Source organism: Ips typographus, linkage group LG11 (genome assembly GCF_016097725.1).
Source record: "Ips typographus isolate SLU linkage group LG11, UJ_Ityp_2.0, whole genome shotgun sequence".
NCBI lineage: Eukaryota > Metazoa > Arthropoda > Insecta > Coleoptera > Curculionidae > Ips > Ips typographus.
The window spans coordinates 4888650-4902167 of NC_138432.1; the positions used below are offsets into that span (position 1 = coordinate 4888650).

General features: G+C 33.9%; 3 protein-coding genes across 6 annotated transcripts in view; 2 read left to right on the forward strand and 1 right to left on the reverse strand.

Moving 5' to 3' along the window:
- Positions 1–6090, reverse strand: part of LOC145735450 (putative E3 ubiquitin-protein ligase HERC1) — a 33971-nt gene extending 27881 nt beyond the window's left edge. Inside the window, exons 1-10 of one of the 2 annotated variants that reach the window (XM_081989358.1) lie at positions 5587–6090; positions 5341–5530; positions 4086–4300; positions 3859–4031; positions 3659–3798; positions 3432–3604; positions 3211–3376; positions 2951–3157; positions 2702–2898; positions 2549–2647 (exon numbers count right to left, since the gene is read on the reverse strand). In XM_081989358.1, coding sequence (XP_081845484.1) covers positions 2549–2647; positions 2702–2898; positions 2951–3157; positions 3211–3376; positions 3432–3604; positions 3659–3798; positions 3859–4031; positions 4086–4300; positions 5341–5530; positions 5587–5847 — 1821 coding nt within the window. In that variant the 5' untranslated portion in view covers positions 5848–6090. Of the gene's footprint in view, positions 1–2548; positions 2648–2701; positions 2899–2950; positions 3164–3210; positions 3377–3431; positions 3605–3658; positions 3799–3858; positions 4032–4085; positions 4301–5340; positions 5531–5586 lie in introns of both variants that reach the window. The other variant, XM_081989357.1, reaches the window with a different exon arrangement.
- Positions 6091–6494: 404 nt separating this feature from the next.
- Positions 6495–10202, forward strand: LOC145735458 (casein kinase II subunit beta). 2 transcript variants are annotated; one of them, XM_081989370.1, is made up of 6 exons: positions 6495–6620; positions 6969–7044; positions 7101–7203; positions 7335–7544; positions 9493–9664; positions 9722–10202. In XM_081989370.1, the coding sequence occupies exons 2-6, from the start codon at positions 6973–6975 to the stop codon at positions 9828–9830; spliced, it is 666 nt and encodes a 221-aa protein (XP_081845496.1). In that variant the 5' UTR covers positions 6495–6620; positions 6969–6972; the 3' UTR covers positions 9831–10202. The 2 variants fall into 2 exon arrangements, with proteins under 2 accessions (XP_081845496.1, XP_081845497.1); XM_081989371.1 differs by lacking the exon at positions 6495–6620 and having other exon boundaries at positions 6909–7044.
- Positions 10203–11208: 1006 nt separating this feature from the next.
- On the forward strand, positions 11209–12867 carry LOC145735460 (casein kinase II subunit beta-like). 2 transcript variants are annotated; one of them, XM_081989373.1, is made up of 6 exons: positions 11209–11246; positions 11545–11620; positions 11677–11779; positions 11925–12134; positions 12480–12651; positions 12710–12867. In XM_081989373.1, the coding sequence occupies exons 2-6, from the start codon at positions 11549–11551 to the stop codon at positions 12813–12815; spliced, it is 663 nt and encodes a 220-aa protein (XP_081845499.1). In that variant the 5' UTR covers positions 11209–11246; positions 11545–11548; the 3' UTR covers positions 12816–12867. The 2 variants fall into 2 exon arrangements, with proteins under 2 accessions (XP_081845499.1, XP_081845498.1); XM_081989372.1 differs by lacking the exon at positions 11209–11246 and having other exon boundaries at positions 11297–11620.
- The last annotated feature ends 651 nt before the right edge of the window (positions 12868–13518 follow it).

The following is a 13518-nucleotide window of genomic DNA, read 5'->3' on the forward strand; positions in this document are numbered from 1 at the left end:
AACCAGCTTAATAAAACTTTCCATATGCGAATTAAAAGATGTACTGTGTTTTATAATTAACAATTCTTTTAAGTCTGGTGTGTTTCCAGATCAACTAAAAACTGCTCTTGTTAAACCATTGTATAAAAAGGGTGATCCAGAAATAATGAATAGCTATAGACCTATAAGCCTTCTGCCAGGATTTTCCAAAATTTTTGAACTGGCAATGTGTAAAAGAATAATAGAATTTATGAACCACTGTAATCTAATTAACAAAAACCAGCACGGATTTATAAAGGGAAAATCAACACAAACGGCATTATATAAGTTTATACAATCAATCATTAAGCACTTTGAACATAGAGAGCCGGCACTTGAAATATTCCTAGATCTTTCGAAGGCCTATGACTGTCTACATCGAGAAATCTTATTAAATAAAATGGAAAAATATGGGATAAGGGGGCAACCATTGGAGTGGGTAAGGTCATACTTGCAAAACAGGCAGCAAATAGTGGCTGTCACTAAAGATGGTCAATCTGGTAGGTCAGGGACTCTTTCGAATGATTATGGAATAGCACAAGGTAGCATTATAGGGTCAATCCTCTTTGTAATCTTCATAAACGACTTGTATTCGGTAGCAGATGAACCATGGCAAACTATTATTAACTATGCCGATGACACCAACTTGTTGATTGGAGACAAAAATAGTTTGAACTGATAACGGCTTAATTTTGAACGCAGAGAAAACTGATTCAGTCCTGTTCAGGACAAAACAATCAAACTTTGGTAAACTGGAAGGACTCCCGATTGTCGGAAAAGACATAACAGTATCTGAAAACACGAGGTTCCTAGGGGTTTATCTGGATGAGAACCTTGACTGGTCTTTTCATTTGGATAAACTCTTGAAAACTTTGGGAACTATCTGCTACGGAATACGATTCACTGGTAAATATCTAAGTGAGCAATGTCTAAAAATTCTGTATAGCGCCAATTTTGAATCCAGACTGAAGTACGGTATTATGTTCTGGGGCCGAGATGGTAGGGTTCAGAACATTTTTATTGCTCAAAAACGAGTTATGAGAATAATAAAAAAAATGGATTATCGGCAATCATGTAGAAACACTTTCAGGTCAATGGGACTAATGACAGTATACGCTCTGTATATATATGAATGCTTAATGTTCTTTTTCAACAACAGAAGTTTATTTTTTCAGAATCCACAGGTAAACAAATATAATACAAGATTAACCCATCAAATTATGTATCCAACACACCGGCTGCAAATAACAGAAAAAACTCCCCACTATATGTGTATAAAGCTCTTCAATAAGTTACCTATGGATATTAAAACAATTGTGAGTAACCAAAAATTTAAAAGGGAGCTAAAAAAGTAAACAAATCCTCATATCAAGACTTTTCCAGAAGTAAAAATTGGCTTGAAAAACATTAGTACCGCTAAACGCTCACATTTAAAGAGAGTTTCAGATGCTTTAAGCATTTTGAAATCTAACGTACATAGTTTAGGCTTAAACGGTGTAAATAAGAGTAAAAGTTTTAAAAAAACAAATTAGAAATGACTAAGGCTTCTGCAGAGTTTCAATTTAAACGTTCCAAGAATAGATTTAAATCACCAGAAACCTTTAGGACAATTATGAAAGTTACATAAACCTCGAAATGCTATTGAAAACCTTCTAAAAAGTGTCAGAAGGTTCTAAAACTGTCTGAAACTTTTCCCAGACTTGTTTTAAAGTGTCAAAGGCCTCTACGACTGATTTGAATGTGTTAAAGACCTCTAAATGCTACTGAGAACTGTCTGAAAAATTCCAGAACCTTTTCCAACCGTTTTAAACTTTCCCAGAACTGTTTTAAATTGCTAGTGGCCTCTAAGACCATTTTGAAAGTTCCATAGACTTTTAAATGCTAGTAAGAACCTTCAAAAATGTGCCAGATGCCTCTACAACTGTTTTAAACCTTTCCAGAACTGTTTTAAATTGCCAGTGGCCTCTAAGACCATTTTGAAAGCTCCATAGACCTCTAAATGCTATTGAGAACCTTCTATAAAGTGTCAGGGGCCTCTACAAGTGTCGTAAACCTTCCCAGACATGTTTTAAGTTGTCAGATATCTCTAGGACCATTTCGAAAGTTCCACAACCTTCTAGATTCTATTGAGAACCTTCCAAAAAATTCCAAAGCCCTCTACAACTGTTTTAAACTTTCCCAGAACTGTTTTAAATTACCAGAGGCCGCTAGGACCATTTCAAAGATCAGACCTCTAAATGCTATTGAGAACCTTTTAAAAAGAAGCCTCTACAAAACCTGTCATTCTACAAGTGTCTTCACTCACTTTATAAGTGTTTTAAGCCTTCCCAGACTTGTTACAAATTGTCAGATACCTTTAGAACCATTTTGGAAGTGCCAGAGTTCTTTAAATAATACTGCAAAACTTATAGAAATTGCCAGAGACTTCTACAAGTGTTTTAAACCATCCAAGATTGTTTAAAATTACCCGAAAACCATATAAAAATCTCTTTCCCCGTCAATGTAAATATTGTAAACTAAAAATTCTTACCTGCCCAGTTGTTGTTAATGCTAAAGAAGATGACGTAGCTGCGCATACTTTCTGTATAGTTAAACCCTGAAGGGCGTCAATAACTTTGGGTCTGCACACCTTAAAACAGCTTCATCAAAACAAAACTAATGAACAGAGAAAAACAACAAATACTTTGGCGATTTCTCCATGTCCCAACTTTCCATTCTCTCCACTCCCAAAGGACCAGACAGTCCTACCATCGCGAGAAACTACCAGAGTGTGTGAGCTACCGCACGCCACTTGGCCTACATCTTTCAAATCGGCCACTATGGTAGGCACGTGACGTGCAGCATAATCTCCATGTCCCAACCTTCCATGATCACCTTCTCCTAAATCACTCCAGTTAAATTGTAGAATAAAAGATGAGTGTTACAAACAAACCCCAAGTCCACAAACAACCGTCTTCGGTGATGGCAGCGCTATGCCGGTAACCTGCGTTGATGTACTTAACTATTTTGCCTTGAAAAGGACCGCCGATTCGTTCAGGTTGTTTGTGGGTGGCGCAATTGCCGTGGCCTAACTTGCCGTAATCCCCATCGCCCCAACTGTACACTTGACCTTCTTCAGTTAAAGCCAAAGTGTGACCGTCTGATCCTAAATTTAATCACTCAAAAAAATAAATAACAAATAGTGAAGCTCACCTTTAGAACTAGACAATTTCTTCACTACACTATCCAAAAGAATTTTCTTTGGTAACGTTTGATTTGACGATTCTCCTAAACCTAAACGGCCGTAACTACCTTTTCCACAGGCAGTTACATGACCGTCCCAGTGAATGGCAAAAGTACAGTACTGCCCTGCTTCTATCTGCATTTATTCTTGCTTTCAAATCAATTAAAACCAAACCTAAAATAATTCTGACCTGTTGGACTTTATTGAATATCTTGGACTTTACTGGGAGCAGTATTTTTTCGTTTTGTCCTTCAGCCAACTGATGAGAAGAGTTGCTACCCCAAACGTAAACATCAGACTTTTCATAAACGCCAAATTCAGTTTCATTTGCAGTAGTTGTCTCAATTGCTGCACATGCACCTCCTACACACCCCCCACAAATAGCCCTTCAGCACTAACAAATAGTAACAACCCTACCATAGTCTGTAGCCATTGAAGACAAAGTCTCCAGTAAACGCAATGCAGTGTCATACATGGAAATCGGTCCGGAACCTGCCTGGTCTTTCAGTCTGTGTTTGCCTCCATCCATTTGCACCAGCGCGTTTAAAAAGAACTCACTACCACAATAACAATCCCCATAAACAACAAACTAACTTTCAATCTCAAAACAAGCAAACCTTTCTATAGTTTCTTTACACGAGGCCTCCAATCCCATATCAATCCACTCTAAAAGGTGCCGCAAAGAACCTCTTTGCAGCGCCAAACCCAGCAGTATTTCCGAAGCTAACAGTTTCCCCTTGCTGTCCGCGGACGCTTCATGCAATACAGAATTTCTCAAAAAATCACAAACCTAAATAACCATTCTAAGTATCTGGCAGTAGTTAAGGTATTAGAACAACTGAACCTGTTCCAAGCTGGAAATTCCCAAACTGGTCAACTGAGCGTCATTTGATAGGCACAGAGGTGGCAGTTTTTTAATTAGGTCGACCGTAGTCTCCAAAACGGAGTTGCACAAAGAAGGTATGCCTAAAATGCCGCTAACTTGCCAGTTTTGTTGCAGGAGTGAGAAGAGAAAGCTGAGGCCTGTTTTTACGCCGATTTCTAATAGCGCTTGCGAACCTAAACAGGATTTTGACTAATTTAGGTCTATATTATAATAAATGTGAAGTTTCTAGAACTGTTTCCTTCAATTTTAAATAAATTAGCAGCAATTTGCACTGATATAAAGCTTGATTCATTGATTTTTTACTGATGATTTACTTTCACTTTAATGGTCTTGAACTGTACTAGACATGGTTAAAAAGAAACACTGAAAAAAGGAAAATTTTCAAGTTGTTGACATATTTTAGGAGGGAAGTGCTCAATCTTGAATTAAGCCATGGTAGCAACTTGGTGATAGAATATTAGTTTCTAGAAAATGGCTTATTACTTAATTTTAAATAAGTGACCTAAAAAAATTAACTTAACTTTCTTCTTCTTTCTATTTGAAATACTAGACTTTCTGTCCTTTTTAAGAACTGATGTTTTCAGCTGATTTTTTGACCAACCCTGTCACTCATATATTTTAAAAATTTACTGCACCCACTCTTAGTACAAACCTAATTTAACATAACAAAACACAAAAACCAAGAAAAAATCGTTTGCTGATATGTGTAAACTAAAATTGTTTTGAAGACTGAAAATATCAAATTTTACATAAAATGGTAATTATTTCAGAAGCAGATACAGACAGGTACATGAAAATATACAAATATATGTATAGAATTTGATGTAGAATCCAAAAATGCAAAAATATACAGGGTGGCCCATTTAAAATAAGCAGCAGTTGATAACTACTTCTGGTTAAATTGTTGCATGCATATTTCCATATTTTTAAAAATGAATAAAATAAATACTAGAATAAAGTCAAATACAAAACAGAAACAATTTCTATATTTAACAAAAAGAAACTGTTTCAAGATCTACAAATTAGAACTGTTAAATTTTTAATAAAACAGTTACTGATTTTTTTTTAATTTTATTCGATATTCAAACATTTTAAATCCCTCCACTAATAATGTTTTAGGTTATCTTGAGAGAATTATATTTGTCCAGTCATGTTACTCAAATTTAATAAATTAGAAAATTACTAAACCACTCAAAATGTAAGTAGATCATACCTGACATGTTGTCTCTGGCAGTTGCCCCAACAATTAAAGAATTTTTCCCATTACTATTCTGTCCATCTGTTGTTTTTTCTCTATGGTACCTCATAACTATAGCATAATAAATCCTACTGAGTATTATCATTCTCTGTTTCATAATAACTGAGAATGATGATGAAGAACAAATGTCTTTGGCCAGTTTTAACTGCAAACAAACAATTTACACTAACTGGGATAAACTGGGAGTTATACAAAACTTACTTGAGAAGTCAGTAATGTATTTAAAAAAGCCTCAAGTTCCCAAGCAGTGGGAACATCATACTGAAAGGCAGGTAGGGCCTGCACGTCATTAAAGTTTCCTGTGCAGGATGGAATGGCCCTGATCTCCTTGTTTTGCAGTAAAACATCATACATGGACTGCACCAAGTCCCTATTAGCAATACAATCTGTATCTTTTTGCGCCCATGATATGTTCGTGCTATCGGACCATTCCAGTTCCACATTGTTGGTGGAACTCTCCATTATGGGGTTGTAATTACTAGCAGGATGTTGGGGTAACAGCAGGAAAACAATGCATTCTTGAAGTGGTTTTGTATTCTAAACGGATAAAGTTTTTGCACAGTGATTAAAATGTTCGAGATGACGACACTATACAGAAATTGCGGTCAATTCTAAATTAACACTCAAAATTTTGGTTTCATTTGTCCTTTTATCACCTTTTGCAAAGATAAAAACAAACGTTTTAGGTTTTTTGTCGTCAAAACAACTGATAAGCTGTCAAATACAGATGTCCTTTCATTCGCTCACAAGCTTAAATGCAACGTTGCCATATCTAGTTTTTAATCCTGATATAAATTCATAAATATACCCATTACCCATCGACCATATTCTTAAAAACTGTTTTCTTTTATACATACTATATTAGCTTTGTTCGGGTTATTGATTCTGATCTGTTTCGAAGTTGGTTAGGACCATTTGCACGATAACAATGAAATTAAATCCAAGAAAAGTGAACAACAAATCAACAATGTGATTTAATTGAACTGTAATTGTACATAAACACAATGGTACAAATAAACTTAAATTAATATAGTAATTTTTTATATTTATTTTCTATAAAATGAAAGGATGTTGCATCATGTTGCGCCGTTTGACAGAACGCCACCAAATAGACACTTGACAGCAATATAAGATAATTTACAATTTTCTTAATTGACCTGCAGATGTCGCATTTATTTCTTTCTTTTGCTTGTCGATGAACTTACCGTAAGCGTGGCTAATCAAGGCACTAAAAGGTAAGTGAACGTAAATTACTTAATTTTGCAGCCCCCCAGGTCATTTAAAATCATTGACGATACCTTTCGTCCGTGTCCCGGGCGGTTAAAACCCATATTTTTGTAGTTAAATTCCGTAAACTCCCTTGAAACCTACTCGGATGTGTCGCTCTAGTAAGGTCAGTTGGTTCAACTAGAGTATAGCCGTTTCTGTTTACTGTCTTTGTCTTACTATAGCGTTTAAATGGCCTAGGGGGGTATGGAGCATTGAGTGACGTTCCGAACCGAACATACTGAGAAACCCAAACCTTTAAAAAGTGACATTCCTAAAATTTGTTGTTCAAAGATAATTTTTCTGTATTTTTATAGAAAGATGAGCAGCTCTGAGGAAGTTTCCTGGATTTCCTGGTTTTGTGGCCTGAGAGGAAATGAGTTCTTTTGTGAGGTAAGCACCCCCGACCTCCTCGTGTAAAATTCAGCTATGTTTACATACCATTTCAGGTGGATGAGGACTACATACAAGACAAATTCAACCTCACAGGGCTTAATGAACAAGTGCCGCACTATAGACAGGCTTTAGACATGATATTAGACTTAGAACCGGGTAAGTTTACTCTAAAATTTCATTTTATTAACCATAAGCATTGTCACCTTAGCATTCCGCCTCATCTTTATGCAACAAGGTGATTCACAAATCAACCACAAAACCACGTTTAACTTGGTTTTCTTTTACAGATGACGAATTAGATGATAATCCAAACCAGTCAGATCTGATTGAACAAGCAGCTGAAATGTTATACGGTTTGATACATGCTAGGTACATTTTAACTAATCGAGGCATAGCTCAAATGATTGAAAAATACCAAGTTGGCGATTTTGGATTCTGCCCCAGAGTTTATTGTGAGGGTCAGCATTTGTTACCAGTTGGTCTTTCTGATGTTCCAGGTTAGTTATTTGAGTATATTTATATTTTGGCTGTTGCTGGAGTTTCCTAGAGATTTATCTTGAGTTTATTGGCAGAGAAAATCAGTCTCAGTAATCATTTTGCAAGTTTACAATAAAACACAAAAAAGTATATCTAAACTGCCAAAGATATAATTATAAGCTAACCAAAAATTAAGGAAGTGAATTTTTGTGATATAAGTAATACATTTTTTTGTTTTCTTTATTAATATGCACTCACAGACAAAAATATTAGTGATGAATAATATAATTGAAATATTTTGATTCTGAGCTATCAAATAATCAAAATTTTTCTATTAGGAAATGGTTGTAAAGTTTTATCCGTTCACTGAATCAAATATAATGATTTGGTTATTATTAGTTATTTAAAGTTTAGCCAAAAATGTGGATTTTCTTGTCTTTTTGTATACTAATTTAAGTTCCTAGTTATAATATTCATGTAAATATGTTTCTAAGAGTTGTTTTAGCATCTGTAAATATCCACTCCAATAATTTGCATCAAAATTTTTGCCAAACTTAAAGTTTAAATTTATTTTCAGTTTCTAGATTGTTCTAAAAGCTTTTGGACTGTTCTAAAAGTTGCTGAAAGCTTCTAGACTGTTTTAAAAGCTTTTAAGACGTAGACGTTTTTGGCGTGACATTAAAACACTATTTACCTAGCCAGTCACGTGACAACTGTAAAAATTTACGATAAAGAGATAAAACATCATGTCTTTAAGTCAACAGAGTGTACTTACACTCTAGAGATTTTTAGAGCAAACTTTGACGGTTTTGACGTGGAAGACAGTTGCCGCATGACACCAGAACACTATTTACCTAGACAGTTATGTGACAACTGCAAAATAATTACCATAAAGTGATAAAGCATATGACGTCTTTACTTGACTGTACAAATCATATTTAATACTTGTTTATAGGTCTATGAATACAATTTTGACAGTTCTAATATACAAATATATGTTTTGCTTCTAATTGAATCTGTTAGGAATGTGTCAACTGGCAAGACCATAGAACTATTAAATTAGAACAATCACTTAACCGCGTCCATTTTCAATCAAATACCACATAAAACAATAAAACTACAAAACCTGCTTAAAAGCACTGTTACACTGTAATACAGTGTTGTAAATCATATTAAATGCTTGTTTATACATCCATGAGTAGAAATTGAACAGCCCTGAAGTGTATTTGTTTATTTTAATCTGTCAAATATAAATAAAATAAACTTGGATACTGTCAAATACCACTTTGTGGAGCAAGAAATATACGAAACTTGTTTAAAGGCAATACAATCAGTGTAAATTAAATTATTATGGATTTTATAGTTTCATGATTTGTTTTTTTTTTTGGCAGTTGTGATATGTAACTGACTATTCTGGATATATAACTGTCATAATAATGGTAACTGTCAAATACAACTCCATAAAGCTATTGTCCGGACAAATTGCCAAACAGCTTATTTCAGTGTATAGTAAATACAAAATCATTGTACTTTTTTGGGATTTTCTGAAGAAAATTGTGGATTTACCGCAAATTTCATTTTTCTCTTTCCTATAGTAACATAGGTGCGCAATAAAAGTTTGGTGACAAAATTCGTAGATACCTAATGTGCACAAGTCCCAAAATATGTGGCAAAAAAGGATTTAGAATATAAGCTAAACAAAAATTAAGTGAATATTACTATAAGTAATACATTGGATCACTTGTCAATTTTGTGCTATTAAATATGTTATCACAGACAAAAATGTTGCATATAACATGGCTGTAGTGAGTTTTGCATAAGATTAGTCAAATAAATTACAAACTAAAGCTTGACAGTTGGTTCATACAGAAAAGAACAAAACCTCCTGAATTAGGGAATTAAAATGTGAAATATTTTTGTCTGTGAAAGTCATTTGGAAAATCATTTTTATTTGATTATCGTTTAAAGGCGAAGCAATGGTAAAATGTCACTGTCCCAAATGTATGGACGTTTACACGCCAAAATCTTCAAGACACCACCACACTGACGGCGCTTATTTTGGCACCGGATTTCCACACATGTTATTTATGGTTCACCCCGAATATCGACCAAATCGTCCCGCTAATCGATTCGTGCCTAGGTAAGTAATTTTTTTATTGCTTTTTAAACTGAATTTGAAAAATTAACGCGCTTTCAGATTATTCGGTTTCAAAATTGCTCCCTTGGCCTATCAGCTGCAACAGCAGGCCGCGTCAACGTTTAAAAAACCTCTAAAGGCGCTACCGCTGGATAACGGCAAGCGTTAATAATTTGAAAAAAAAACTGTAATTTTAAATCATAAAAAAATTAAAATTGCTAGTTTTCATGGTGTTTCTACAGGCATTTCTACTTGTTTTTCATGGTTGCAATTGTAATAATAGCCATTCTCATTCCACACCATAATTTTTTTTTTCGCATTTTATTGCAGTTCTGAAATTAAAAATCTGGAAGTGATTGCTCATTAATACCTTTTGTCTTTATTTATTTAATTTTGTAAGAATAGTAAAACCTTTTTTTTTTGTATTATTGAAACCTTAAATTTGTTTGTTGAATATAAGAATTTGAAGTTTAGTTACTATTGAAGCATATTGTCTGTCAGTGTGTATAATAGGATAATAAATTAGGTATTTAAGATGAAAGTGTTTTAATTGCTTTAATCCTCCGAGTTTATTCTATTTGTGTCTTCAGGTTAAGAAGTCAAAGGATATGATATGAGATTAATGTAAATTCAAAATCAGAAAAATATGCATTGATTCAATTAACCCACAAGACAAAGATTCTACATAAGTTGTTATCTCTAAAACAGTTTTATGCTTTTATTTTACACATTACTCTTATATTAGCAGTGTAATGGATAGGCAAAAATGAATAATTCATTTAAAAAAAATCTGTAAATAATTAGTAGGCAACACTTCATTGCTCTTTGTGTAACTATGGTTGCCTAACATTCTGCCCCAGGCATAATACCTGTATTCCTGTATATGTATAGGGAAAACTAAACCAGGATTGGATGACCTAACAATGTGCAACCACATCAATTATTATAATTTATTGCCTATTTAGTTTAAACAATAAATTCTTCTTTTTCTGTAAAATAAAGTTACAATCTTGAACATTTCTCTGTGCTCTCTGTAGTCTCTGCACTGAAAACCATTGAATTGAAAAGTTTCCACTTTTCCAACAAAAGCACTATTTTTTTCAAGTTCAAATGTTGAAAATAACATTCTCCTATAATCAGTTCACTGATCTCAAATGTTATTTTCAATTTAGTTGAAAATAGTGCCTAATTCCACTTTTCCAACAAACCTTTTTAGTGCGGTGAAGAAGAAATAAAAATTAAGTTAAAACTTACGTGTAACTTTTACATGGATAGTTCAAGTGCGGAAAAAAAGCGAAAGGTGTTGCCCATCATTTATACATCACCAATATGCACTTTTCTAATCTATATTACTTGGAAAACCATAAAAATTGCTGGAAAATAGTTAAAAATTTACGATACCAGTCAAAAATTACCGAACACAAACGGACACCATTTTTGACTTATGACAGTATTCTGACAATACCTGGTTCATATGTTTCGGTCCTTTTCTTGCACATTGCAAAATTTTAGAGGTTAGAGGAATTTTAATATTATTGTTTTTTATTTTTGATCGTCCATGGAGTTGTAAGCGTGGCTAATCAAGGTACTAAAAGATTGATTATACGTGAATTATTTAATTTTCAGAGCGGTTTCTTCACATTTTACCACAGTCGGTATGGCGCTTAAACTTTGAAAACATTTGTCAGTCTACCAGAGACTAGAGTCAGTTAATTCAGTTAGAGTGTATCCGTTTCATGTTTCTATCTTTGTCTTACTGCAGTTTTCAATGGGCTAGGGGGCAGTAGGCTTTTAGTGACGTTTGAACCGAACTAACCCAACGTTGATAGTGACATTTATTAAAATTTCTAGTCCAAAAGTATTTTTTGTTTTTTTTTTAATAGAAAAATGAGCAGTTTGGAGGAAGTTTCTTGGATTTCCTGGTTTTGTGGTTTAAGAGCAAATGAGTTTTTTTGTGAGGTAAGTCCCACGATCTCCTCCAGTAAAATCCAGCTATGTTTACACACTATTTTAAGGTGGATGAGGACTACATACAAGACAAATTTAACCTAACAGGGCTCAGTGAACAAGTGCCCCATTATAGAAAAGCTTTAGACATGATATTAGACTTAGAACCAGGTAAGTTTCTACTGAAATTCCAGTTTAATTCACTGAAAGTTTGCTGAAGTATTGTCACATTTTCGGCCTCACACAACAAGGTGATTTACCAGTCAACCACTCAAGATTTCTCAGTATTTAACATGTTATTCTTGTTTACTTGCAGATGATGAATTAGATGATAATCCGCATCAGAGTGATTTGATAGAGCAAGCAGCTGAAATGTTATATGGTTTGATACATGCCAGGTACATTTTAACTAATCAAGGCATAGCTCAAATGATTGACAAATACTTAGTTGGCGATTTTGGGTTGTGCCCCAGAGTTAATTGTGATTCTCAGTGTTTATTACCAGTTGGCCTTTCTGATGTTCCCGGTAAGCAGTAGAATTGTGTCTATTAGACTTATTGAGTCAACTTAATTAAATGTTATATTCTGAATAGCATGTACTGAGTTTGGTAATTCAATTAGGTAAAATTCATCAAAAGTAGTATGCAAAATGCTAAAATGCAAGTTATAGTTTTTGCATTTATTAAATTTCTTCACACCACATTTTTTAATTTTACTGTCTTTAGATCATATTTTCTTTGGTTATATACAATTTTTATTGTGTTTTGATTTGTAGTCTGAAGAATTAACTAATATGATAAAGACACTTAGACTAAATTTATTTTTCCCACATTTTTTAAGAGTCAATCTCTTTTTTTTATGTCTTGTAAAGGCGAAGCAATGGTAAAATGTTACTGCCCCAAATGTTTGGACGTTTACACACCAAAATCTTCAGCACACCATCACACTGACGGCGCTTATTTTGGCACTGGTTTTCCTCACATGTTGTTTATGGTTCACCCTGATTATAGACCATTACGCCCCACCAATCGATACGTGCCCAAGTAATTAGCAGAAATTTGCATTTTAAAAGTTGATTTCAACAATTTTTCTGGGTTTCAGACTATTTGGCTTCCAAATCCATCCCATGGCTTATCAGCTGCAATACCAGGCGGCGTCGAGATTTAAACATCCGCTGAAAGCGGTTGTTAATACCAGAAAACGTTAGTAATTTTGATATTTTGATTTTAAAACAGAAAAATAAAAATTGTTAGTTTTTATGGTTTCTACTTGATTTCATTGCAACTGGGTATAATTATTTAACTAATTTTATATGGCAGAACTTTTGTAGAAATAACTAAATATTTTTGTATATTATTGAAAAAAACTTTGTTGAATAGAAAAATTTTAAGTTGTTACTACTAAAGTGGGTTTAGTAGAGAGGTGAATAAATTAGGTATTTAAGAGTGTTTTAATTTTTTTACACAATTTAGAACTTCTCAAAATTTTACTCTGAAAGCCATGAATCAATATAAAAATTACTGTTTATGTAGGTTGTAGGTAGTCTGAGAATCCTCAATACAGTTCATCATAACACAAAATCAGTTCATTGACATATAAAACTCTATAACATGTCAGTGGTTCTCAGGTTCAAACAAAACAGTGGACAAAAAACTTTGACCAAGTTTGTATCCCTCTAGCGACCAAACTATTCAACCAACTAACCACTGTTGTATATCGGTGAAAAGCTTATTTAACTGGCTAACCATCGACATATAAAAGTCCATACTTTGTGAGACAATTAAGGCAGTTTTTCAGGTTCAAACAAAACAGTGAACAAAAAATGTTTGTCAAGTTTGAAGCTATCTAGCGACCAAATTATTCAACCAACCAACAACTGTTGCATATCGGTGAAAAGCCCATTTTATTGG